This window comes from Micropterus dolomieu, linkage group LG12, assembly GCF_021292245.1.
Source record: "Micropterus dolomieu isolate WLL.071019.BEF.003 ecotype Adirondacks linkage group LG12, ASM2129224v1, whole genome shotgun sequence".
In the NCBI taxonomy this organism is placed as follows: domain Eukaryota; kingdom Metazoa; phylum Chordata; class Actinopteri; order Centrarchiformes; family Centrarchidae; genus Micropterus; species Micropterus dolomieu.
The window spans coordinates 28,901,408-28,928,792 of record NC_060161.1 but is presented as its reverse complement, the minus strand read 5'-3'; the positions used below and the strand labels follow the sequence as shown (position 1 = coordinate 28,928,792).

At 39.8% G+C, this 27,385-nt stretch overlaps 1 protein-coding gene across 3 annotated transcripts in view; it reads right to left on the bottom strand.

Moving 5' to 3' along the window:
- The window catches only part of htr2cl1 (5-hydroxytryptamine (serotonin) receptor 2C, G protein-coupled-like 1), a 175,004-nt gene that overhangs the window by 23,550 nt on the left and 124,069 nt on the right, over positions 1-27,385 (bottom strand). For all 3 annotated transcript variants that reach the window (XM_046064794.1, XM_046064795.1, XM_046064796.1), the window contains 2 exons: positions 17,410-17,576; positions 10,476-11,425 (listed from right to left, as the gene is read on the bottom strand). In XM_046064794.1, the coding sequence (XP_045920750.1) occupies positions 10,476-10,890 (415 nt within the window). In that variant the 5' untranslated portion in view covers positions 10,891-11,425; positions 17,410-17,576. The remainder of the gene's footprint in view (positions 1-10,475; positions 11,426-17,409; positions 17,577-27,385) is intronic.

Here is a 27,385-nt window from a genome sequence, read left to right as displayed (position 1 = left end):
AATAGGTTACGTTTGTTGAGTTTCCTGGGAAGTGATGAAAGGACAGCATTGTAAGTGGGGGATAAGTGGTGGCGTAGACCCCCTCCCCTGTTCAATGACGGCTTCTCGACCCTGGTGTAGATGACTTCCTTGACACCTCTTTCAAACCATCCATCTTCTCTGTCTAAAATGTGCACCTGGTGGTCCTCAAACGAGTGTCCTCTGTCCTTCAGATGTAAGTAGACAGCAGAGTCTTGACCTGAGGAGTTGGCCCTTCTGTGTTGAGCCATGCGTTTGTGTAGTGGTTGTTTAGTCTCCCCAATATACAGGTCTGTGCATTCCTCACTGCATTGGACCGCATACACTAGATTGCTTTTCTTGTGTTTGGGTGTGCGGTCTTTGGGGTGTACCAGCATCTGTCTTAGTGTGTTCTTGGGTTTAAAAAACACAGGGATGTTATGTTTGTTGAAAATCCTCCTGAGTTTCTCTGATACTCCAGACACGTATGGAATCACAATGTTGTTGCCCCAGAGTCAATTTCTCACTCTTGTGTTTAGTGTCCTTAAAGGTGCCAATCGCCCCCCTTACAGAAAAAGTTCAGCATTGCAACATAATAGTGTGTTATAGGAATCAAATAGTGTAATAATCAAGGAAACCTTGCAAATTAATGCTAGAATCAGGTCAGGAAAATGCTACGTCTAGTTAATCTAATACTACGTTGACCACTGTTAACATTCATAAAGTCTAGATAGCTTGCTCACAAACAATAAATGCTTCGTCACTAATTAGTCTTCGGTCTGCAGTTGTTCACGCAGTGTCTTGATGTCCAGTATATGCGGTTCTCTTAGGCAGGTTAGCCCCCAATTCCAACAACAAGCCAGGTTGTGCTTGTTGTGATAGAGTCAGGCTACCAGGACACGAGTATCTGGCCAGTTAAGGTGTTGCTTTTTTTTAGAGAAAGAAGAGAAGCTTTATCTAATCTCTCTGAACTTTTAACCAAATATAAAAAGAGGTGGCCTGTAAGCAGGTCCGATCCCCGTATAGGCAGAAGTAAATAAACAGGAAATGGAGCAGCACTTGCCCCTCTCTCATTAATATCACGTGGCTAGGCAACTTTTAGGTGTGAAATAAAGGTTAAAAGTGGAAGGCACCACAGTGACACTTGATGTAACTGATCACATAATTCAATTGTTTTAACTCCCACCAATAAACTGCGGCCAACATCAGATACACTCAACAGTTTGTGAAACTGACAATGACCAGCCATTTTCTTCTGATCTTCTGTGGAACAGGGGAGGTCAAAGGTCACAGCCAGGGACAGTGTGATACCCTGTAGAGCTAGTGGCGAGTCAGTGTCTCGGCTCACTGCTCTGCAGGGTGAGCAGTTTGGGTCACAGGGACTAAAATAGTGTGTATTATTGCATCGCTGGGCCAGTGTGCCCCCTGGGACACCAATGCAGCAGCTGAAGCATCTAAGAGAAATACAGCTGGGGCATTTTGGCAGAGACCAACTGGGAGAGGATTCAATCAACGGGTTAACTTTGCTTAAACTGGGGTAAATTAATAAGCTTGATTGTCGAGCTGGCTGCTTAGCAGGCTTAAATGATATCCTGCCACGGATTTACCACCAGCGGGGAAAGTACACCGAGGAAAGAACATAAATGCATATGGCTGTTGAAGAACCCCCAAAAGAAAGCCAATCCGAGCCAAGTAAAATCACCCAGAATCAGTATTATATTGTATTTGTCTGTATTCAGAGTCACAGCAGGAATCAAGCCTTTGAATTCATCTCATGGTTCTGTTACTCTCCCACTACATGACATTCATTTTGGTCTTTCCCAGGTTTAAAGATGACTTAAATCTCACAATGTAAAGAAGAATCTTCTGGAATCTTTTTCTCTTGTTTCCATGAGAGATGTATTTTCCATGAAGATTGTCCGGTCAGGAATGACAAAAAGAAATGCAATATGCAACTGAAGAACATCAGGAGAAACTGACGGTGCTCCCGTGCACCTCGGCTCTGTTTTATTTCCAGCTGTGTCAGCTATCTAAAGAGGGCATATACTGCAAAGTCTGTCTCTCTGTGTCTTTCTATGCCTGCAGCTATTTATATGAACAGTCCTTTTCTTCACAGAGGACAAGACCTGTGGCCACACACACACACACACACACACACACACACACACACACACACACACACACGGATGCTCCTTAATTTCATCTCTGATTTGCTGGACAGTCACCATGTTTGTGATGCATGAGGAGTGAATCACGCACTTGTTTGTGTGTGTACTGAGTGGGAGGCAGATTGCATAACTTTTCAGAGGTCAAACACTTATTGGGGGCACTGCATGACACACACTCACACAACTCATAACACAAGGTGTTACTCAGCTGGCTGCCGGGTGCGTTGGATCTTCTGGTAAATACATTGAGAGACTCAAGTCTACTGTGAGTGCTACAGCTAAACACTGTTTATAAAATACACAAACGCTCAATTACAAAACAGTTTCTTTAATAAGATGTATTTTCAGTTCTAATGCATGGGAAATAGGATTCAACAAAAAAATATGATGTTACTCAAGCAGGGACTTGAGGTGAGGTAATGGCAAATGCATCTTTAAGTAGGATGTCCCAGTATTTACTGTAATGAACTATTTCTGTGTTTTCCTGCCCTACAAAGGCAGTAAGATGCAGTAAAGTTGAGAAAAAAAGATTTATTTGATCCGTAAAACAGATTGTAATACTTTCATTTGATGTCTTTTTGGGCTGATTATTCTACTCTCAAACAAATCACTGCATAAATTAGAACCAATGCAGTACTTCAACATGCAAGTACTGACACTGTCAGAAAAAACCAACATAGGTTTTTTGTGCAGTACATTATTATGAAGTCAGATAAAGCAGTCTGTGAAGGACAGTATAAAGAGTTGTCTTGTTTGTGCATTCAAAATGGTTAACAAAGCTTTGGACACCTAATTTATTATAGGACACAGGTTCAATAAGTATGCACTTGCAGTCAACAGTGCAATGTACAATATAGAGTTTTTGTTGTAGAAGCAGTGATCAGCTCCCTGTATAAATGTTTTTACTTTTAACTTTTACCTTATTTATTGATCTGCTCATTTACACTGGACCCATGTTGACGTTTATTGTGGCAGTGACCTGAAATGGTAGCAAAAATTAAGTTGGGTGATGTATTATAAAGAGGCAGAAATTCTCTTGATGGGGAGGTTGGATGGGTCAACCCCTCGGACTTTCTCTGAGGAGAATTGTCTTCGAATCCCATGTGAAAGCAAGTAAATGTTAAGTTTTGAGTTTTAACTTAAATAGCATTACTGACTCCCATCACGTGACTTACGTTATTGACTTCTGTCACAAAACTTACATAAAGTTCTTATTTAAACCTAAACCTAATCAAGTAGTTTTTGTTGCCTAAACCTAACTGAACTGCAACCGGTTCACAACATTAACAACGTGTTTAATGTCACGTGATGTTGGTCACTTGACTTATGTTAAGGCTTGTGCAGACTACACGACCTTCAGTGTCGGCCGATGGCCGTGCCGTTCACACAACACAACTTGCCGTCTTGTGACGGGAGTCTTGAAGTCGTTGTGGCATTCACACTACGTGACTGATCGGTGACAGGGGGTCACACACTACACGAGCTGACAGTGGCTGAGTCACCCGACGCAGGTCTCCAAACCACGTTTTGTCAAGAAAACACACGGGAAATTTGAAACGGGAAATGACACAAACCTACACACGAAACAACAGTTGTTTGTTATATAAAGATAGCAATTATAAAGACAAAGAATTTGGGTGAAAGAATGGATTAGCACATGTTGGTAGCAGGGATTGTCTGTGCTACAGAGAGAGCTGGGGGTCAATAAAGTGTTTTGCAGTGAAAAGTAGCTGCCTGCTCTGCCAGCTGCCTGCTCTCATTGGCTGGATGTGGATGTTGAGTCGGCCGACTGTTCCAGATATTTGGCTAGATATCTGGAAGACGTTGGCGAAGAGTCAGAAATGTGTAGGGGCGCCGTTTTGACGCGTCACGGATTAGTTCACACATAACGACTGGTGATTGCCGATCGATCACTGATTTGCACCTGATCCCAGTATGATGGTCACCGAGCTCACCGACCAGCAAATAGGGCTAAATATCGTGTAGTGTGTACTAGGCTTTACTCGCTCATATGTGTTGTTTTGGGAGGCATGGATAAACAACCCATGTTGTTGTTTAGGTTGGAAGACTTGTTGCAAATACTGCACTCTTCCTTTGGATATTTATCAAAGAATACTCTGAGAAATACAAGAATTTTACTTGGAAATATAGTGGAGTAGAAGTATAAAGTGGCACAAACAGCACAGTTTTACCCATATAATGTATTGTAAAAGTGCAGTGCATGAGTAAATGCAAACAAGTAAAAGCACACTGAGAAAACCCTTGCAGGAACCTTAATACTGTGATGTATAGTTTTATGGTTGATGGACGATAATAACTTTTATTAAAGCTTTCTAATTCATATACATCACAGAATTAGTAGCTAAATTACATTTTTTATGAAAGATTTTATGATTTAAAAGATGTCTTCTTTGAAGTTAAATGAGTTTGGGTCCATGCTGCTCTCATATAGATTTTATTGGAGTCTATAAAGTCTCATCTCCCTCTCTGCTGCTTTTGTTCCATCTCATTTTCTTCATCACTCCTCCATCCTGCCCCCTGTCTTCTGATCTGATCATATTCTATAACACCTCGTTCCTGAATGTTAAAGATTCATACATATTCGCTCGTATGTTTACTTTATGTTTGGTGGTGAGATTTGAGGCGAGATATATTCAGTTGTGCCTTTTTTGTGTATGTCACACTTGCTAATATGAGCAATATCCTCACCTAATATTTTATCACTATTGTATTATCACTTCTATGTTTTATCACCAATATAAGAGCCAAGTAAGGAAATAAGCCAAATGATGATAAGGACTATTGTCTTCTGCTAATTAATACACCATATTTATTTGCCCATTTGCCTCTTTTGATGTAGCCATAACCCCCCCCCCCCCCCCCCCCCACACACACACACACACACAGACGCACACAGACACACACACTAGAGTGTGCAGAAGTTAGGAAACTCTTTTAAAAGTCACTGGTAAGACAGAAAGATTTTGAAAAATTGCTGTTAGAATATACAGTTATGTGTCAGTTTCTGTGTTGTTTATCTGTACTCAAAAGGACTAGGTGTTTGCAGCTGCAGCAGCAGTACTGCATAATGAGCTGACTGCCCCCCAGTACATCTCTATATGCATGTTTGTGTTCTTCTGCAGGACTTTCTTCCACTCCTGCATGATCTGCCCCTGTCATGCTGCACACGTACATCTTTTTGTGACATTTGCAGAGATTTATCGGACGAATGTGATTTTGTCTGGAAGATAGGAATAATTTTTCCTGCCCAAAGAACATTTACCTTGTATTTCTTACGGGCCAGCCAGTGTGTGCACACGTGTGTGCTTGTTATTTTGGAAGCTTAGACTCCATCAATTATATTTAATCATCACAATTCCAATTAAAGAAATTCAAACATACTTGCCAAAAGCTCTGTGTGATACCAGACAGCTGACAGTGTGTGTGTGTGTAATAAAATAAAACAAAGTTGCTAAATTACTATCCACAGCATCTTTTACCATGATTGTCATCATCATCATAATCATTGTCATCATCATTATTATTCTACTCTCTCTTCTCTGAGCGATTCACTGTCGATTTACTGTGCCAGCCAAGGAGATCAATACAGTCAAGTACCAGTCTGATGGATAACACGGCAAGTATAGATCTCTGTGTGTGTGTTTGCAGAGGGACTGTTGTTCTTTTGTAGTTGTGTATATAAATGACAGAGAGACACATTGCCTATGTGCATCTGTGTATATGCATCTGTTTGTCAAACAGACAAAGAAAAAGACAGACTTGTCAGTGGGTTTCCCACCTCCCCCTGCTATTTGTGTGAAACATTGATTATGGCACGAGCACTCAGCAGCAGCAGCAGCAGCAGCAGCAGCTTGAACTAACAGAGAGATACAGAGTGAGCGGCCGAGTGTGTCCATTGACCATACACGGCCCATTAAGCAGCAATCAACCCTCCCTGTCCTGTTTAGTATTCCTGGAGGTATACCAGAGGTTTGTCAGCTACAATGCAGAGACAGATGATATATATGAATGTGAATATAGCAAGTTTGGAACAAGTTGTACTGAGGATTCAACAGAGCTGCAGGGTGAAATGGAAGAAGACAGAAGAGGGAATAAACATTTAATATAGGCACTCTTGCCATGTGTGTAGATCCACATCTGCATTTTTAAGGCTTGTAACAATTTATTTCAGCAACGATTCATCTGTTGATTATTATTTTTATTTTTTGAATAGCTGATTTAAAGTGGTCCTCCAGCAATTTAGCATTGCACTTCCATAAATATGGGGGACTCACAAGAGAGATTTAAACAATGACTAATCAGAAGCTGAGATATTCTGATTTTTAATTCCTAGTCTGCGTAAAGCTCCAAGACCTTGCGATACTACATTTTCCAGAATGCAACTCAATACAGTTCTTCATTGGACCAACTCTGCCTCCTAAATGATGACTTCTTTAAACCCCTACAAGTCTACATTAATCACTTATAGAATGTCATGCACAAATCTCCTTTCAAACCTTTGACAGTCAAAATGCATTGTGAGAAATGTAGGCGCCAATCTCAAACTCAAACACAATACAACAAATCTTTTCTTCCTTATTCAGTTTCTTGGGTTAATTGAGTTCTTTGGCTGTCATTGATCCACATTTGAACCTTCTGACCCCTAATTCATCCTTTTACCCTTCAATCTTGTGTTATACATCCATTCTCAGCACAATATTGTCAATAAACACAGCCACAGGAACAAGTTCTGTTCGTAGCAAAATGTCAAGGTACAATACACCAGTGAGATAAGCCTTAAAAAAAAATTGAGAATGCCTGGAAATCCTGAGTGGTGAAAGAATTGTAATGTGCACGAAACTCCACAAACTCTAATACAATACATTTTTTAGCAATGTTTGTGTTCTTCTGCAGGACTTCCTCCCACTCCTCCATTATCTGCCTCTGTCAACATGCTGCACACAGACATTTTCAACCATTTACATACTACACAAGACACAATGAGGTCATGTGTGTGTCAAACAGTGGACAACATAACAATTGTTGGATAGTAATGGGGATAATAATGTCCCCTCTTAGCAAAATATCCAGGTAAAATACATCAGTGTTGATAAACTCAACAAATGTAAGCATATCTGGAATTCCTGACTGGTGAAACCATAGTAACAAAACTCCAAACACTCTAATACATTTTTGGCCTGTTAAGACTTTTTCTGAATCAGTCTGTCTCTGCTGTCGTACTGGTAAAATGGCACATACTATCCTCCCAGGCAATACTATTTGGCTCATATCCAATCACTGTTTGCACCCAGTCAAAATGTTTTCAAAGACACAAAATGGCCACATGTGACGCTGGCTGATAACCGAGGAGACTTCTCACATCAAAGTCTCAATCAGATGCACAAAAAAATAAAGAAACAATCGGAAATTATTTAGCACCAACTGAGCCTAAACATCTATTTGTCAAATTTGCCGGTCTGTCAAGACAAACGTCAATATAGTCGTATTCGGCTGTCTCTGCTGTCAGCAGAGTAGAATGACAGCAAATCCCAAGTCCCAAAGATTTTAGACAAATGCTGGATCAAATTAATCACACGTGTGATGGTGGAAGAAAAGAAACAATATTTATCACATATTTGACATTAACATTTGAGCCACATTTCAGATATTTCGATGTTTTAAATGTTTGTGAAAGCAGCTATAATCAATATTTGTGTAATAACAATGGGTCAAAAGACTATGTTTAATGTAAAAGTTTAGATGCATACACACTACTTGTCTGACATACTTACTTGAGACTTGACTCCCCAAAGACTTGACCTTACATATTGACTTCATTACATGGAAACTCATGACTGTTTTGACAGACGTCAGACCCGATTTGTCCTTGTTTCGAATTACCTTACTTGACTTAGACCTTTTTTAAGGTACAATGTGTAAGAATTGTGACTTTTATCCACCTGTCAAATTCAAATTTCAAAAAATAGGGGGCAGCATATCACACATCAGGTCATAACTACTGCTTGCCGTGCAGCTACGCTTATCAGTCCTATTAGTTGACTGAATGGGCACTAGTACTGCTTCCCATTGACCACGGCCAGGCCGGGACCGAACAAATAAATTACAGTACCGAAGTGATTTATTAGAAAAATACGAGAAAGCTAAGAGTGCTTGTGTGACGTAGCAAACTTGCTGCTCACACACATCAGCTGAAACTAAGGGGGGAGACCTGAGCTATACTATATCGGACTATTGCTTCTCGAGACACAAGTGGTATTACAACTCAGGACAGGGCCAGCTGGTTAGCATACTAACTTCAGTAGAGGTCTCTGCAACACATTACATGTCTGACAAAACATCAGAACTGTTGCTTGGCCTTATCTTACCACATTGCAACAACAGCTCTCATCTGACCCATTCTCCCTTACTATGTTGGAATAGTGAAATGTCATCTTTTTCATTAACATCAAAATAAATCAATCAAAATGCTTTTAAAAGGGAGGCTCCAAATTGTTGCAGATTTGACATAAACCGATAACTCTAGATTAATGTAAAAGTGCTCAAAGAGTTCTTGTAAGTAATGTGTTGACAAGAATTACTGTCACTGAAAACTGAAAAGGTCTGCTTGTGTTTATCTACAGCTTCACAAAAGAATTTCTCAGATACTATCAGCTCTGTGATCAGTTCTGTGACGGTGACAGTTACAGGTACACAGTAAGAAATGTACCTCTCCTTTGTGGTGTTATTGTAGAGACCTGGCTGAAATGTTGGCGGAAGACAGCCTTCCTTTAATTCGATGTTTTCACTCAACATTGGAAAAGAAATTCAATACACAGCCCACCATATAACAACCCGACATACTATTTAGCTAATGTGGGCGTTCATGCAGAATCCTGGCATGGATATTGTAAGCAAGAACAGCAGTTGATAATGGATATGATTTTGCAATTATCAAGTTGGCATCCTTCGGCTCTTGAATCACTTGCAATATAACAGTGTGCAATGTATCAGAGAAGCAATGATTATTTCAATAATTGCACTGAAAAATGGTTTGAAATAATGACAGGGCGCATGTCACAGTGTGCTGGCAGCAGCTGGTGAGTGGGTGGGTGCCCGAGATCAGGGGTAGAAATCTGCATTAGGTGAGATTTAAAGACATGTATCTGTCTTGTATCTCGTCATGATTAAAGTAAGGAGCTGTAAAGAAGAAAATCAATACAAGCACTTATAGCAGGTTGGAGCATCTTGTACTGAACAGAGGACAAGCCTGTTAGTCATTCAGATATTCCTGAATAATGCATCTCTATGTATACGCCTACCTAAAACCTTTTTCTACCATACAGCAAACTCAGGGACAGAATGCAAATTGTTCTTATGTTTGACATTGGACGTAGCCAGTTTTGTAACTTTTATTTTATTTTCTAGTTATACTTTAATGATTCCTTGACTTTTCATCTAGCACTTATTCAGTTAAAAAGTTTTAAATGTACTACATTGGTTGAAACTAAATTTGGTACAGACATTGATCAGATGATCCTCCTGACTTTGGTAATTCCCTCACAGAGCCACTTGCATGGTTGTGCTGTTAAATAGAACTTAGCATTGATGTGAACACCCTATATTAAATTATTTCAGTCCATTGTTTTGGGACAGATGCAGAAATCTCAGAGGCAGATATCACAAAAAACTTGCCAAATAAAACCAGAACTATGGCTGGATACCACTACAGGTAAGTGAGAAAATATGTTTGATTTGAGCAAACCAAACTAAAATTTTTCTTTACTTTGGGAAGGATGTTTTTATATAGTATTTGAATCCACTTTTCTATGTGGTGAAAGCAGAATTGAGGCAAATTGTTTTGTTTTCTTAAGTGAGTGAAAGTTTAATTGTCCTGCTCACCAACCCATTTTCATCCCAGGATGTCACATATGGATGCTCTGTCAAGACCCCTTGGGATTGCTCTTTAATTCCCTGGGTATCATTTAGCGTTGTTTTTGTACGTTTATGGCTCCAGGGTCAACTTTCAAAAAAAAACCAACTACTGGTTAACGCTGTGAAATGGGACGTGGTTACTGAAACATCACAGTTTGGTTAGGTTTAGACACCAAAAGTACTTGGTTAGGTTTAGGAAAAGATCATGGTTAAGTAACTACATTACTTACGTGAAATCACATAAGTTTAGTAATGCTACTTACATAAGTTACATGGAAAGAATGTTCCCAACCACCTCCTTACTCTGACTCTTCTGTTATTCATAGTAGTACTTTTAGTGTTGGACAATTGCGAGAAATGGCTTTCCACAATACTCACCATAGAGGATGTTGATGAGCGAGATTGGCATTACCAGGATGCCTACAAGCATGTCCGCCACGGCCAGTGACCTCAGGAAGAAGTTGGTGGCGTTTTGGAGCTTCTTCTCCAGTGACACTGCTAGGATCACTAGGATGTTTCCACCAATCGTCAGTGCGATGATGACAAGTATGAGCAGTGCCGGCCAGTTTTTCTCTTTCATCACCGCCCTGGTGATGGACTCTTGGGTAAAATTTTCCAGACCTGCACTCATGGCTGCCGCACCTCCACCGCTGCCTCCAAGGCCTATCTCCCATGACAGGGTTTGGTTCAGGTCCAGGGGACTGTTGCTTGGCCAAGCCATCCGACCTCCAACCTCCACGGAAGAAGTGGTGGTGCTGAAACCCCCAAGAAGAGCCCTTGCTGGGCCGCCCATCCCAATAGAAGACCCTTACCCTACTGGAGGGTGGAGGTTTTAATTCATCTTCTTCACCAGCAGAGGGAAGAAGAATTTGGAGAGCGAGATGCGCTCAGCATTGATAGAGACTTATAACAGGGAAGAGGAGATTGGGAGGAACTAGTTACAAGTGTTCTTGAATTTATATTGTATTCCAATAAAGTCTTGCTAGCTGCAAATAGCCTCAAATTGTTCCCTGAGATTTAAATCTCCCGTATCTTGCCAAAAAGTCATTGGCGACAAGTTCTCAAGGTGTACGATGAGCCAAAACGTTGTTTGGTTCGTGGTGTTCAGTCACATCCACACCTTGGTGGAACTGATTGTTTAAGAGTTTTTATTTCAGAGCTGAAGATTGGTTTATTCATATCCATGGTTGCTGCCTGCTGTCTGCTCCCACCGCCAGATCTTGCAAATAAGTTTGATGGGTATCAATCAGCTGTAAATCTTGCTGCTGTGGCTGAGGTGTTGCATGTGGCTTTACTTCTTTTAGGTCAGAGTTGATAAACAGGTTGATCTGTGGAAGGAACCAACAACAAAAAAAGAGATAAATCCTTTTTCTGTTTGCTGCATGCGAATTTGTATTCACATAGTCATTCATCATCAATTAATCAATTGCAACTTCCTGTCTTGCATTTTCCTGACTGTCTTAACAACATCTCTGCATGCATTGATCTTTCCAACCTTCCTTCCTTCCAGTCACCCACTTTTATCCTTTAAAATCATTCCTTCCTTTTTCCATCCATCCATTGCTACTTCATTAAATACCCCATAACACTGTCGTTGCATTTTCCATTTGATTTCCTTCATTTCTACTCACTTCATTTAAACCTTCCCTTTCACCTTCCCTGTATTTCTTCCTCAACCTCCAGCCATCTGTAACTGTACACTCAATTCTTCTTACCAGACTAATTAATGATATTGTCTGCAGTGTTAGGCAGTAGCGTCACTACAAGTAACGCCGTTACTAGTTTAACTACATTTGATTCAGAAAATAGCGACGCTACAACCAAGCTACTGAGAAATGTAGTTAAACTAGTAACACTGCCCAACACTGGTGATAGTTATTATAACACCTCTTGTGAGAAGGATCAGGGTCCAGCCTGGACACCTCTTCCTCTAGTGAGGAGGAAACTTTGATATGTAGTGGCAGATACTTGTTTCCATGAGATGAGATGAGATCTCTCTCTCTCTCTCTCTCTCTCTTTCTCACCCATTGCCATGAACTCTTAGGTTGTTTAGGTTGCCAGAGCACAAATTCACATATAAACAATAAAAATACACAATAATAATGTGATAATAAGTTACTTTATACAAACAACAATGGTTCTCATTTGCATGAGGAAGTACATTTAGCTGCAATGATTTGGCAGGAAGTAGGAGAGTTTCTGTGTGTCTGATTTAGCTCTCTCTCTCGCACACACACATTGGAGCAGGTTTTTAGTCTTTCTTCGTTTGCTACTGTGGAATGAAGTTAGTTCAATATAAACTAGGCCTTTACTGTGTGTGTGTGTTTGTGTGTGTATATATATAGACCTAACTATAAAATATTAAAAAATTAAAAGTAGCTTAGATGTAACTAAGCTATTTTTGTCACGTTGCTGTAGCTTAGCTTGCTACATTTCACTGGGGGGTAGCTTCTGTGTAGTTAAGCTTCATTTAATGTAGAGGAGCTAGTAACTTAGCTCACTACATTTTCCAAGTAGGTTGCCCAATACTGATTGTCTGCACTCCTATAAATGATGACAATAAATGTTTGGGAGATTGTCAGTAGCAGTGTCAAACATTACAGTCATTTCAAATAAACTAAAGGAGATAAAATGAAACAGAAGCTTTGATGTTTACACCCTCACATTGCAGTGTGTGTGCCGTATGTGCAAAAGTACTGGCTGTCCTCTCTATTTACCCTTACCACTCTGACAGCTTAGTGATTTAGCACCTCATAAATGTCTTCAAGGATAGGTGGAGGAGTCCGAGTGTGTGTGTGTGTGTGTGTGTGTGGTGTGTGTGTGTGTGTGTGTGTGTGTGTGTGTGTGTGCGCACTTGTCTCTGCGTGTAAGAAACTGTAAGACAGAGTGTGAAAAACTGTGAAAACCAATGAGACAGTTCTTAGAATGTGTGGGCACATGTTTAAGAATGAAAAGTGAATAGGTGTGTGCACTTCCTTGTGTGTTTCTTTCTTTGTGTGTGCCTCCGTGTCCATATGTGTGTGTGTGTGTGTGTGTGTGTGTGTGTGTGTTTGAGATAAAAAGCCAGCACATCTCCAGACGGACCCAGGCCTCCAGCTCAGATAGTTTAGTGGGCGGTGAGTCTACCACAATATCAACCAGAGTACAATAGGCACTCTTGAGTGTGTGTGTCCATATTTTACGCATTGCAAAAAGCACAATAATAAAAGCCTGCTTAGCATTTTTTCAGTCTGTGTGGGAATTTAAACATTTATATTTTTCAGTGTGAATCTATTGTATCTCAATTTGTGTTTGAGTGTATTCATTTGTCTCTGTTTTGCTTTTGTTTGTGTAAATGACTGTGAATGCACAAATTCACTGTCTAGGTGTGATTGTGTGCAAACAAAATAATTAATTCAGATTATTTGTGTGTGTGTGTGGGCAGATACATTGTCTGTTTCTGCTTGTGTTATCTGCAACAAGTCCTCATACCTACATGACAACATAAAACACGCAGTTTGCAGCCTCTTCCAAATGACCTTTCAAAAAATGATTTGTTTTTTTTAATATTTATTATTTTTATATATACTGTTTTGTGATCTGCAACCGCTGTGGTTAAATTAATAGTTTGACATTTTGGATCTATGCCTATGTTAACAAATACCAATGCTATGACAAAAAGCAATGTGTAGAGCTATATCTTGGAACAGCTTGCCATGCTTTATGTCTCAGGAATCTACAATAAAAGGTTTTAATAAGCATTATGAATGTTTATATGAACTGAGATTATTATTTAAGTTTTGTAAGACTTTGGGAAGTCACTGTGCCCAGCTGTTGTTTTTCAAGAAGTAATTACAGCACATGTTGTAGCTCTCTGCAGTTGATATTGTTCTTTTCCTTTGCTTCACTTAATTCAATTGATATGTCCTCACAATGGATAGGAGATTCCCTTTGCATTGAGATTTATTTCCTGCTTGCTTAGTAACAACGTTCTTCTTTTCTGTCTTTTTACAAGTGTATGGAACTGCATAGCAGTTTAACCTTCTCTTTAAAGGAATCAAACTAAATAAAATGTTTAACATTATTCAAAATCTTAATTCCTCATAATATACAAATATACAAAGTGTCGTTTTTACATTACTGTTTGAGTTTGGATTAAACACACAAGATAGTTAGCTTTAGAGGTGTTATGGTATACTTGAACTTTGGAGAGAGCCAGGTTAGCGGTTCTCCCTGCCTCCAGTCTTTGTGCTAAGCTAAGCTAAGCTAAGTGCCTCCTATAAGGGTGTTTCTCAATACCGAGTTCGCCAAGTTCGGTACTTCTGTACTTGGAAGCTCAGACTTGGTAAGTTCGGTGATGCATGCTCTAAAAAACGGACGGAGCGAGACCACATCCTGATATTTGGCTGTACTTGGCTAGATACGGACTTTTGGAACAGTGCTTGGGCTTTGACTGATGACGTTTAAAAAGTACACAAGAACAGATGCAGACGCAAACGCAGATTTAGAAACAGCTTAGGAGCGTGGAGGTTAATTCTTGACCTTCTTGACACACTTTGCTATTCCTGAAGCTTTAGGCCTTATCTCACCTGTATGACAACCTGTTACCATGTGACGGAATTACACCTGAGGAAGTTTAACACGCTGAAGAAGCCTGTGAGTTATGGCCAACAGCTTTGGGAATAGCTAAGTAAGTGAACCTTGAGTTCAAAATTTTTCATCACAGTAAATATAATCTGTTGGGTTTTTGACATTTGTATGTATGGATGCTAATGCAAAATTACTTTGTTCAGGTTCAGTGCTTTTTCACTCAGCCCATATATCAAAGTGCATTTTCTTCAACTGCGCCTATAACTTTAATTTTGAAGGCTTTAGCTCCAGTGGGTCCACGATAAATCTCCTTTTCAGAAACAGGAAGCTCACAGAGGCGTCTGCATCTTTAACCGATTAAAGGAGGCTGCAAACCATGCTTCCTATCGGGATTTATTGATTATTTGTCCTGGCTATGTCTACGCTAGAAAAAAACAGGACTTAGTGCAACATAAAGTCAATAAAACAGGGTAGTGTGGTGGTTTTAAAGCAAAAACCATCAATGAGGTTGCTGTATGCAAGGTTCTAAATAAAGGTCTAAATAAGGTCTGGTTTGAAAAGATGAATATGAAACAGAAGAACAGTGTGAACAACTTAAGAACAGATGACGAGGAATTATGTGTATGTGTATGCACATGTAGGAATGTGTGTTTGTGTGTGAGTGTGTTTAACACCTCTGCTCTGCTCAGTGTGTAATAGACAGGCTGCTTCCTATCGCCTCCTCTCAGGGAGAGTATCAGCATAGATCACAGGAAACTAAACAGCACTGCAGGCGAGCCATTTAACCGGTCTGATAAAGCAGCAATACATCACAGAGAGAGAGAGAGGATGAAGAGAGAGGAGGAGGATGAGGGGGTAGAGGGAGAGGGAGGAAAAGAGGAAGATGAGGAAGGTCAGACGCAGAAGGGATTGGCGAGATAAAGGAAAAGGGGTTGAGGGGAGAGAGATGAAAGGAAAGAGATAGAGAGGGAAGAAGACAGAGGAGAATAAAAAGTGTCACCCAAAATATAACCAATCTCTCGACTCCACAGGACAGTCACTTTCCATTCCAACAATAATTATCTTTTCCGTTTGCATCTTGTAGTTTAAGTCTTAAATCTGGTATGAAAACACATGGTTCATTCGTGTCAGACCAAAGATTACATGTTGGCCCACGGAGTGAGTGCATGCTGGTCTCAGCTAGCCAATCACATCTTTATAATTGGCATTGTGACTGTAAAACATTCTCTCCCCTCAACTTCTTAGAGAGAGTTACACAGATACGACTGGAGACTCACAAAGGATCACGCCACTGAAGCCTAGTTAAGGCACAGATGTCGCTGCCGTCACTTTGCTTTTCACCGCGGGGACAAACTGCTGCCGCATTTGTGTTTGTTTAAGCCATTTCTGCTCTGCGAGATAAAACAGTGGAGGTCGGCAGGGAAATGGGATGGAAGGATTTCCGTCTTATTACTGTAAACTGTCCCATAAAACGCAAACAGCAAAAACAGATTTTTTATGGTTTGAAGTTTAACATTCAAGGGTTCATATTCCATATCCATTCACAACAGCAGCTATAAATGTTAATAAAATATCAACTTATGTGACAACAATACTTTTGCCTTGTAGGACAAAATCAACAGTAGATAGTAGCTCCTATGCTGCAGCTATTGTTATATGGAACAAAGAATTAAATTTTTTGTGTTTTGCATGGTGTATTCCTGAGATGACTTTCCTATTACTTTGCCTAAAATAGTTATATTTACATTACTCATTAATGTTTTGTGAATACCCTTTGGTCCACTTGTGTGTTAGGTGGAATACATCTACTCTTTCTATTTAGGACTTTTATCATTGTTAGTTAATCTTTCATCATCACTTAATATTGCTGCATGTGTATAACAATTCATTTACATTTGCAGATGCCCATTCTTGCCTCAGGTTCATATGACCTCCTGTATGCTGATATTGTATGGGTAACAGTTGGGAGTGACGCCTGAGGGACAAATTGCTAATCTGCTAATTGGTTAGCATTTTACTAATGCTTTAAAATTACAATGTCTTCTAGAACACAAAAATTATGCTTGTTGTCTTTTCAGCATTGTGCCCTAAAGCTGTGCCCTCTTCAGTGTCAGATAGTACTCTAGCAAGGCAGCTTGGCTGCTGCAATTATTTATTTCATTCCTATTTTCATAATTATGTGGTTTTCATTTCTGTGTCTGTTTGGCTAGCGCTCATGCTAACATCCCATTTTTTCCCCCCGAGTATTCAAAACAAACAACTGTTAATCCTGCAAGTAAAATACATTATTTCAAGTCTAGAACAAGAGCAAGAATTTAGAACAGTAACGGCTGAATGAATTGACTAAATGCTGAGTCACTGTTGTGGTATAGCACAATACTGTGGCAGCGTATCTTTTTCAGCCAAAAGCTTTAAAACTTAGACAACAATACTGTGAGACATGGCACAACGACTAAAAGAGCCTTTGCAGAAAGTGCTGCGCTGCATTGCAAGTACGGCTTTGAAGCTCCTCGAGTCAGAAATATTGAGCACTTTGAGCATTGTAGGTGTTATGTACAAAATGTGTGTGTGTTTCACAAAGAGATGAAGAGAAATTAGAGAAATGAGAGGCAGTGGGAGAAGAAAATGTAGCTGCAGCAACAAAGAAAAAGTATTTAGAGTGAGAGGAAAAGAAAGCAACAGAGGTAGAATGTAAAGAGAGAGAAACAGTGTCATCTCTGTATCAGTAAATCTGGTCACTTACTTCTCCTCGCCTCCCAATCGATGTACCTGACCTTTGCCGCTGTTTTCCATTACCAGCGGCAGTGACCCTTTCCGACGTTGCTGCTTGCGTTCTCTCCTGCTGTACCAATCCCTCTGTCATCTGTCACTCCACACCTCCAGAGTGAGGGATCAGCATCATCCATCTACCTACAGAGGAAGAGAGAGAAAAAAAAGAGCTTTTGACTTTTTGATGCTCTTTTGTGAAACATTTCAGATCAAAACGGAGGTTATAAGTGACTGAAAACCTCCTGAAACCACAGTGGCTCCTACACACACACCCACACACCAACAACAACAACGCAACTGAATGCACCATTAATCTTCAGTTCTTTCATCCAACACAAGCACACTGACAGTGAATCAACACCCTCCACATCATATGGTTAGATCAGATGATACTTAATGATCCCTATTTGTAGCAGCGAGAAAAGCTGGGATAAACGGAAACAATAAGCAAAGCATAAAGATGACAAATTGAGTGTGGAATATATAAATAACAGCTATGGTATGAATTACAGCTGTTTTACATTCTGTAATTACCTTTCTATGCAGTAGTTTTTATTGTTAGTGGTGAAGTTTGCCATTCCCACCCTGGATTCAAATGTCTTAGCTACGCATACCTACGAGAGTTTGTTTGGCTGCACTGTAAACAGATGCATCACTTGCTCTTCTGTTGTATTTCTGACAAAGTGGCTGCTCAATGAGGGTTGGTTATAGTACTGAGCTGCAAACAGGGCTGAAATCTTAAGGATTATAACTTTAAAGACTTTCAGGGTTACTCGGGTAATTAATTGTGATTAATTAATTCTGAGTTCAATGATTAAACATTGTCTTGTTGCTCCCTTTAAACATGTACACATTTCCTAGTTCTTTCCAGTGAAAATCATTAGGAGATGATTATGAAATAATGAACCTGTTAAACAAAGTGTAAAAATCTTTAACAAAAATAAGAATATGCAAACGGACTTTAATAACACAAGTGCATTTCTTCAGAATAACAATGATCTAAATCTGAGAAAACTTCATATGGGGTCTGTTCTTTGATCAAGTTTTCTAAAGTTACAGAAGATAACATCATTTTGTACATTATTCTTTAAATCAAATAAAAAAGGAACTAGAGGCTGCATGACTGACAGAAGAAATTCAGTAATTTCACATAGAACTGGCACTGTTGGTAAGTTTATATATTTATCTTTGGCAATTCTCAGGCATCTACTGTGTGTTTTTCTTTTTTACCTCACATACCCATAACATGCTGACACAAGGGATTTCAGAGCAATGCTGTTGCAAAATATTCAAATCGTATTAACATTAACAAGCCCTTCAGAAGGTGATACTCGTGTACAGAAAGTGCCCTGGTGTGTCAGACACGATTTGATGAAGGTCTAGCATGAAAACCATGCTTTGTGTTCTGGTGCCAAGCGACGCCCACGAGAGTAGGTTTAGAGTATGGATTGCATTGCATTATCACAGAGGTCATTTTCATCAGCGCAGCCACTAAGCCACGAAGCCACCTAATGGACTGAACAGATGGAGTGACATTACAGGGACAAGAGGATGGACTGGGTGGGGTTTGTGGGGAGAGTTGACGGAGGAAGACATTAAACATTCATTCAGATTCAGAAATATTTATTTTAATTTAAAAAAAGGCAAATCCATTAATTCCATTTTCTATACTTGCTCATCCCATGTAAAGAGACGTATACTATAAAATAATATATATTTTAAAAATGTATTTGTATATAACCCTTCTTAGCTCTGTGCGTTACAGAAATAAGAAAATTGTTCAACAAAAACAAGTAATACTAACATAAAATCATTAGCATTAGTAGTAAGAATATATTTTAAAAATCCTAAAATCCTAAACTGTAAACAGGTATTTAGAGGCCAACCTTACAGTACTGCAAGTAAAGTTAAGTGTATGTGGTTTAATTTGTGTATTTACAATAGCCTCAAGGACTGGTGGTTGTTGCAAGATTATTTGCAACCTCAGACTAAATAGCATCTTTGAACTTTCTTAAAACAGCCATCTTACTGTTCAGCTTTAAGTCAGATAGCCTTAAGGTAGCTTCAAGTTGAATCCAGATGAGAGTAAGGGAGTGGCAGGCATGGGAGGGAAACTAACACAGAGTTAATGAGAAGAGTGATTGTGAGCGAGAAACAAAGTGGCCAAATCTTGGAGTTGTAGTGCCATAACATTTTCATTAGAGCGGGCAGGGAAAGTCAACATCACATTTACTGTGCTCATACTATGAGAAGATGAGATGGAGAGTGGTTTTTTGATCATAAAGTAGGCAAACCGATATGTTTACTTAATGAAACTGAAAGAAAGAAAAAAGCATAAAAAGAAAGAAACAGTACAGGAGGGTAAAAGGCAGCAAGGGCATGGAGCAAAACAAAAGAACTTACTACATGCAAACAATAGCGCCGCCAGGGGGGGGCTACGGCCACCCTAACAAAATGGGTGGCCACTGCAGTGGCCCCCCCTGGCAAGGAGCATATGCATAAAATGCTACATTCTGTTTATATTATGTAACCTCTTGGTTTGAGTTAAAAGGTGAATAGCAGCATACAAGTGTTGTCATATTAGGCTCTGTCGCTTTAAGAGGGTAACCTCTGACCCTGAGGTGTGACAGACTGTGATGTGTATTTTAGGAGAAGCCTCCGATTCGTCCATGTAGATGGCAATCACGTTTCTAAAATTGTGACTGGTTAAGGGGCGGGACTAACAGGCATTGCAGAGCAGAGTACACCGGTGTTGTGCTGAATGTGTGTGTTTTCTGTGGAGAAAGAAAAGTCTAATTTAATTAATGTAGAGAGACAGTTAGTAGCCTGGCTAGTTTATAATAAGTTTGTCACACTGCTACACAGTTTTGTGTATTGTACTGTGTGTGAGAGCTAATAGTCTGCAGATAGCAACAGGTTAGCACCATCGCTAACAGCAAGCTAACGTCATACGAACACTGGAGCTCCTGACAGCATGGTGTGTGACCGGCTGTTAACATTATGCTTCGAGGGAGACCGTCCTGTGCCTGTTTTCATATTCATCTTTCTGAGAGGATTGCAAAACATGAGAACAGCGGGAGTCATCTGGACGATGCTGTGAAACTGTGCTCAATGTTACTTGCGCCCAACAGGCGCTCCAGTGAGTAGCACAACAAACACTGTGGGGCCACGACGAGTCGGCGAACTGTCTGAAAAACTTCAGTCACCCAGAAGTTTGCCCAGAGGAAAAACCGCCGGCCGCCTTTCTCCTCAGGTGAGGCCTCAGCTCTGGTGAGTGAAAGCATCTTTTATCATCCTGACTCTGCTGCTGGTCCCTGCATGGGCAAATTGTTGTGCTGGATCGGTTGAGACCAGGCTACGGATTACTGTTGTTGTCATGATGTTGTTTTCATATAGCCACTTTCATACTACCTTATTATTCGGGATTATTACGCCAATATGCTGTCTCGCTGCACTGTATGAAAGGTACGGCGCTGGGAATGGGATATATATTGGCTGACATTCTTTCCGTTTTGATTGCAGGATCTCTGTGGAAAGCGGCTATAGAAAGGCTCTGGATCCCTAAAACGTTGTCTGTGCACGTCGTTGACTTCACTGGTGTTGAGCTTACTGCTCTTTGCTTATGGCCTTGTAGGCTCATTTGTTTTGAGCTTGGTTGTGTCAGCTTAAATATTGCATTCTTAATCTATGACAGTGGTACTGTAACTTGTGTCAATGCACTCCTCTCTTTCTGTCTCGCTCTCTCATGTTCAGTGTTTTGTGGAGCCATGCTGTTTGTTGACATGTTAAAAAACACAGAAGCAAGAGAGAGTATCGTAGTTTTACTGGTATCTATGTTTTAAAATGGTTGGTGCCCCTCCACCATTTTTACATATAAATATGACACTGGTGAAATCGGTTGTTAAAAAGTGGGATATTGCAAGAATAACTATCCTAGTTGTTTGTAACAAGAATAACACCAAACTTAGTATGTTAACAAATAATTACACAACTCTATACAGACACATATCGTATATTTCAATTTGAATTTAAAGAAAATATTTATGCTCCATGTTGTCTGTAATCTTGAGTAGGCTTGTTCCCAGTAAATGTTTTGTTCCTTTCCGTCAATGCACTCCTACAAATAAAAGCTGTATTTGTCTTTTGAAGGAAAAGGTTAACTTGCCTATAACACATCAAACAGAATTTTTACGGAATGTTAACTGAACCGGTTTTAGTCTATGGACATTGGACAATTTTAACTAGAAATTAAATAAAAACTTAAATAAGAAACCAAAGTATATCAGTCTATGATTCCTTAACTCATATTGTTATGTAGTCAACTAGTTTATATACTGCATAATAGAATTCCTGAAATTCAGTTATGGCTTTTGGTTTAGTGTGCAACCCCAGGATTTTCAGTGGCCCCATCTGGCCACACCTGGAAAAGTTTTCTGGGGGCGCCCCTGCATGCAAATTCTGCACACGAAACTTTGGTCTTTCATTTGGCAGTGATGAATCTACAACAGAATTAAGTCCCTGACAAGCACATTCATGTATTTTGTGCTGTAATAAATTAATGCACAAATGCACTTCCTGTAGTCTCCACTGGTTGTCTGGAAACTTTAAAGGGATGAGGAGCTGAGCTAACCAGCTGCTGGTGTTAGCTTCATATTTAGTGTATAGACACGAGAGTGGTGTCAAGCTTCTCTTCTAGATGTTTCATGATGTGAAATATTTCAATGTATTAAGCTACATTAAATAGCTTGTAGTGCAGTTTGGCACTTCAACTGCAGTGTTGATGTATATTTACCTGCTACACATTCACAGAAGCTTCCCCAACAGTGACAAATTGATTTATTAAAAAAAAAAGAAGAGAAAAACCACAAATATCCTGGAAGCAGCAATGAAATGTAATGATGGATTGGAGTTATTAATCCTGTCATGTCCTCTTGAATGTATTCACATATGGTAGATGATGGAAACCTACTGATTCACAATTAATTTCGCTGAAATTTCAGAAATTCAGAAACTGTTTCTGCAACGGTTTAATGAAAAAACACAGAGAATACAGAGAATTAGGGAGAGTGAGACAGGGACACAAACCGGTAGTAAGAGGGATGTACAGTACGAGAGAGAGAGAGAGAGAGAGAGAGGCTGAATGTGTTTAAAGAGTCAAAGCAGCAAAGTTTATACTCTGCTGGATGATGTAAAGGCCATTAACACAGAGCGGCAATGCCAGTGTCATATCACATAATCCCTCCATCTGTGTGTGTGTGTGTGTGTGTTTGTGTGCGCATATCAGCGTGTGTCAGAGGCAGAGAGGGGGATGGGTGGGTGATTGAGTGATTGTGTGTGTGTGTCTGTCTGCTGCTGTGAAGAACTGAAAGAAGGAAGGGACCAAATACGATGAAGACCAATGTGTATGTGCAGCAGAGTGAAAAGATGCTGCACATACACATAGATCTGGATATCTGTGTATAAATAGTGTGTGTGTGTGTTTTGGGCATGTCGATGTGTCGAAGGCATTACAATGCAGCGTGTAAAATTGGGCAGACAGACAACAGATCACAGCTTGTTCGCTCTGAGACACAATGGAGAACAGAACAGAGCGTTCCTTAAATCAGTCGAGAGACTCAAGATTATACACAGTACACACTCAGCCACATACAAAGCCAGATAGGAAGAGAAAGACAAACCTTCGGGCGTCGCAGAGAGAGACAGTGAGAAAAGAAAAAGCGGGAGAGTGTAGAACTCAAAGATTCAAAAGTATACAATGATGGTGACAAAGCTGGAGAGACAGAGAGAGTGATGAATTGATGAGAGAGAATCACTGAACCGGGAGTGAAAGAGGGCTATCACGTTTTAAAAGAATAAGAACTGAGGAAGGAAGCAGAAAAGGTGAGATTTAAGGAAGAATGTTAGGACACAGGAAGAGAGAGATAAATGACTGAGAAAGGAATAAACTGAGAGTAAAGCAGGGAGGGAGGTTGAGGAGTTAAAGGGAAAGAAGGGAAGACAAGCATGGAAGAAAAGAAAGCGAAAAGGAGGGAGTGTAGGAAAAGCGAGTAAGAAAAGAACAAAAGACAAAGTAGCAGCAAGAATAGAAGGAAGGAGGAAGGAAGGACTGAATTAAGAAATCAGATGAAAGAGAAAAAGAATAATAAAGGAGAAGGGGGCTAAGAAACGGCCATGCCGGATGAAAAAGTGAAGCTTCAAGGAGGGAAGGAAGAACAGAAAAGTAGAAGAAGACAACCAAAAAGGAATAAAAGACTAAGAGGTAAATGTTGAAAGGAAAGGAAGGGCCGAACAAAGTAAGGTGTACTTCTGAAACAAAAAATGCTTCTAGACAAGTGGTACAAGAACAGAATACCATATTTATCAATATCTTATCCCTGACTAATGGCTCCTGTTAGTAGTGACTGACAAACTGTGATCTTCAGAACCAGTTTGCTGTTAGAGGTGCAGGAAACAGAACTTTTGGCTCATCGATTTCCAATATGCTGCTTTGGAGAAGTAGTTAGCTTCTCTTATTGTATTTTTAGGTGCATGGGTTTGTACCATCACTGTGATCCAGACAGACTAAAATATCTCAGCTAGTTGGATAACTTGTTCAGACAGGCAATTGTCTGACTTATCTATTTTATCTTATCTATCCCACTCTTCAGGTTGCCACCTCGTTGGGCTTGGTTTTGGTTTATGACCAAAAATATACAAACTAATGGCCCATCAACTGTACTTTCTTTGTGTTTATCAGCATCTGTTAGCATGCAGACACATTAAACTAAGATGGTGTACATAGCAAAAACTGACTGCTAAATCATGTTAGCGTTGTCATTGTGAGGTTGTTAGCATGTTGACATTAATATTTAGCTCAAAGCACGTCTGTGTGTAATTGCAACCTCAGAGCATGGATGTAGGATCTCAGTCTTGCTACCAGCTAATCCCTAGAAATGATACAAGTCAACTAATGTTGTCACAATCTCACCACAAGGTCCATTTAGTAGCTGTTTTGGAGCTTTCAACCGAGTTTGCCCTGTTGTCATGGAAAAGTATATGTTTAAATTACCTTTTTTTTTTAACACTTAAAATAATTTGTCCAGATTTTTCTACCAATTTCTCTACCAAAAGTTGTGGTGGGATTTCTTTTTCTGCCGCTGTTTTCAAGGTCAATAATTAATTTCAAACCTCAGCTTTTAAGTCAACATCGACAAGAAATCCATAAAGTGCTGAAAAAAAAATGGAAATTTGAACAATCCAATGACAACATGGACAAACTCCATCTGCTTTTAAAGATCATATAATATGACTGAACACACCAGCACAGCTACTAAATGGACATTGTGTTGAGTTTGTTTACTCAAAACAAATTGTCTGGATAAAAATTTAAATGATAAGAAGCAACATGATCTATTTATTTATGGGAAATAAACGTTAAAATCGAGAAATGAGAGTATTGCCACTGCAGTAAGATACAGCAACATGTTCTCATGTCAGGGCGTCAAATGCCAACGCTTTGAGAAAGCCTGACAAAGTGTCAGTATTTGACGCACAAGGTACCCTTTAGCATCTGTATGAGACACCTTTTTAATTTATATGCGGACTTCAGTGTCCGTGTGAAACGCCTTTTTAATATGTGGACTTAAGTAGGTAGTATTTATGCAGTTTGGTTAAGTTTAGGCACGAAAAAGTACTTGGTTAGGTTTAGGAAAACGGCTTGTTTTTGGATGAAATAAGTACATTACGTGACAGCAAATGGCGTACAATGGAGTAACTTCAAAGTTCAGGGTGAGGGTGTCTCATACGAATGCTGAAGGGTACCTTGTGCGTCAAAAACCGAAGATTTTTCAGGCTTTTTCAAAAGGTCAGTATTTGCAGGCAGTTCTCATTCCCAGAGCCTGAAATAGCTATGCTTTGTCGGGTCTTTTGGCATCTGGTACCAACGCACATGGTACCCTGTCGCGTCATAGTTTAATGCACTGGGGGAAGCCCTTAAGCGGCAGAGTCAGAGTTAGTAGGTGGTTGAGGTGGATGGGTATGACAAAAACTGGACTTTCACCCAGGAGACTGGTGTTTTTTTCCCATGTGAAACAAAAAGTCAACAATGATTCCTTTCAGTGATCTTACATAATTTACGTAATTTAAGTCACGTAGCTTTCCCAAGTCTACCAAATCTTTTACTAAGCCTAACCGGACATTGGTGTACTTGGGGCAAAGCGACATCAAGGGTTCTTGACAAAGCGTCCATATGAGATGAGAATAGGTTGGTATTTTACGCTCTGGGATGAGACCGGGCTCATTACAGGCAACAAATTGTGGTCTCACAGTTAATTTGACAAAAACATTTTGGTGTCTAATTAGTGTCTTTAAGTTCATATAGCTGGAGTCTCACCATGCAGGGGCGGATGGAGGTAGGAGAGAAGTGAACAAGGGGCTGAGAAATGGGAAAATGTCACTCAGAGTGAGGTAATGGAAATGGAGCAAGTTTCTTAGCTATCAGGACTACCTGTTCAAAGAGAAGAAGAAGAGATACATACTCGCAAACAGGAATGTATAACCACTGAACCACACTTTACACACACATACTTCAGCAGGAGGAACTCATTATGTTTCCTGAAAGGCCTCCTGGCTATTAATCAGAAACAGACTCCCCATATGTTTATCAGTCAGTACTGCTCAACTGAGAGAGAGAGAGAGAGAGAGCAGGAGACACATACTGTGAAGAGTGACTGAAACACAAAGGGAAGAGGTATTAAGAGAACATGAAAAAGGAATCTTAAAAGCTGAAAAAGATTACTAATGGAAATTAAGAAATGCCACTGAAAAAAATGTTGTGTGATGATTGTTTCCATGAAAACTTTCCGACCGCTAACAGAAAGGTGAGTTTCAATTATCTGTTATCATAACTTAAATTTTCATTGTGTAAAGGTCAGCTTATGTATTGTTTCGGAGGGGAAAAAAAGTAGGGATGCACTCTGCAGTATGGTAATGGGGTACTTCCAGGCTCTACAACCACTGCGAATTATGCATGCAGCAGCAGGTTTAACATTTCTGGAGGTCGTGGTGGACAAACAACACTTCAGAAAGACTTTCAAGCATTTTCTTTAAACTGTTATACAATTAGTCCGATCCATTTGTGAAGCTGCCTGCTTCGAGCATTCATCATAATTTATGTAACAGTTGTACTTCCGTCTCCATTTATCATATAATTTATTCATTGACAAAAAAAAAATAGTGCTTCAAGTGAATGTAAATACTGTTACTGCAGTGTTTGGGGAAATTGGACCGAATTTTGACACCCAGCTTTTTTTATTTGAAAAGTTATGATTAACTACAGAAATACAGTGTGTAATGTGAAGAAATTGGATTTGTTGTCGAGCCAAGCACTTTATGATAGTTAGAAAGAGAAAAACATATGGTATTAAAGAATAAAACATGGAGTCCAGATAAATAAGGAGGAGAGGATGCGTATTTTCCTATAATCTACACTCACCTAAAGGATTATTAGGAACACCTGTTCAATTTCTCATTAATGCAATTATCTAATCAACCAATCACATGGCAGTTGCTTCAATGCATTTAGGGGTGTGGTCCTGGTCAAGACAATCTCCTGAACTCCAAACGAATGTCAGAATGGGAAAGAAAGGTGATTTAAGCAATTTTGAGCGTGGCATGGTTGTTGGTGCCAGACGGGCCGGTCTGAGTATTTCACAATCTGCTCAGTTACTGGGATTTTCACGCACAACCATTTCTAGGGTTTACAAAGAATGGTGTGAAAAGGGAAAAACATCCAGTATGCGGCAGTCCTGTGGGCGAAAATGCCTTGTTGATGCTAGAGGTCAGAGGAGAATGGGCCGACTGATTCAAGCTGATAGAAGAGCAACTTTGACTGAAATAACCACTCGTTACAACCGAGGTATGCAGCAAAGCATTTGTGAAGCCACAACACGCACAACCTTGAGGCGGATGGG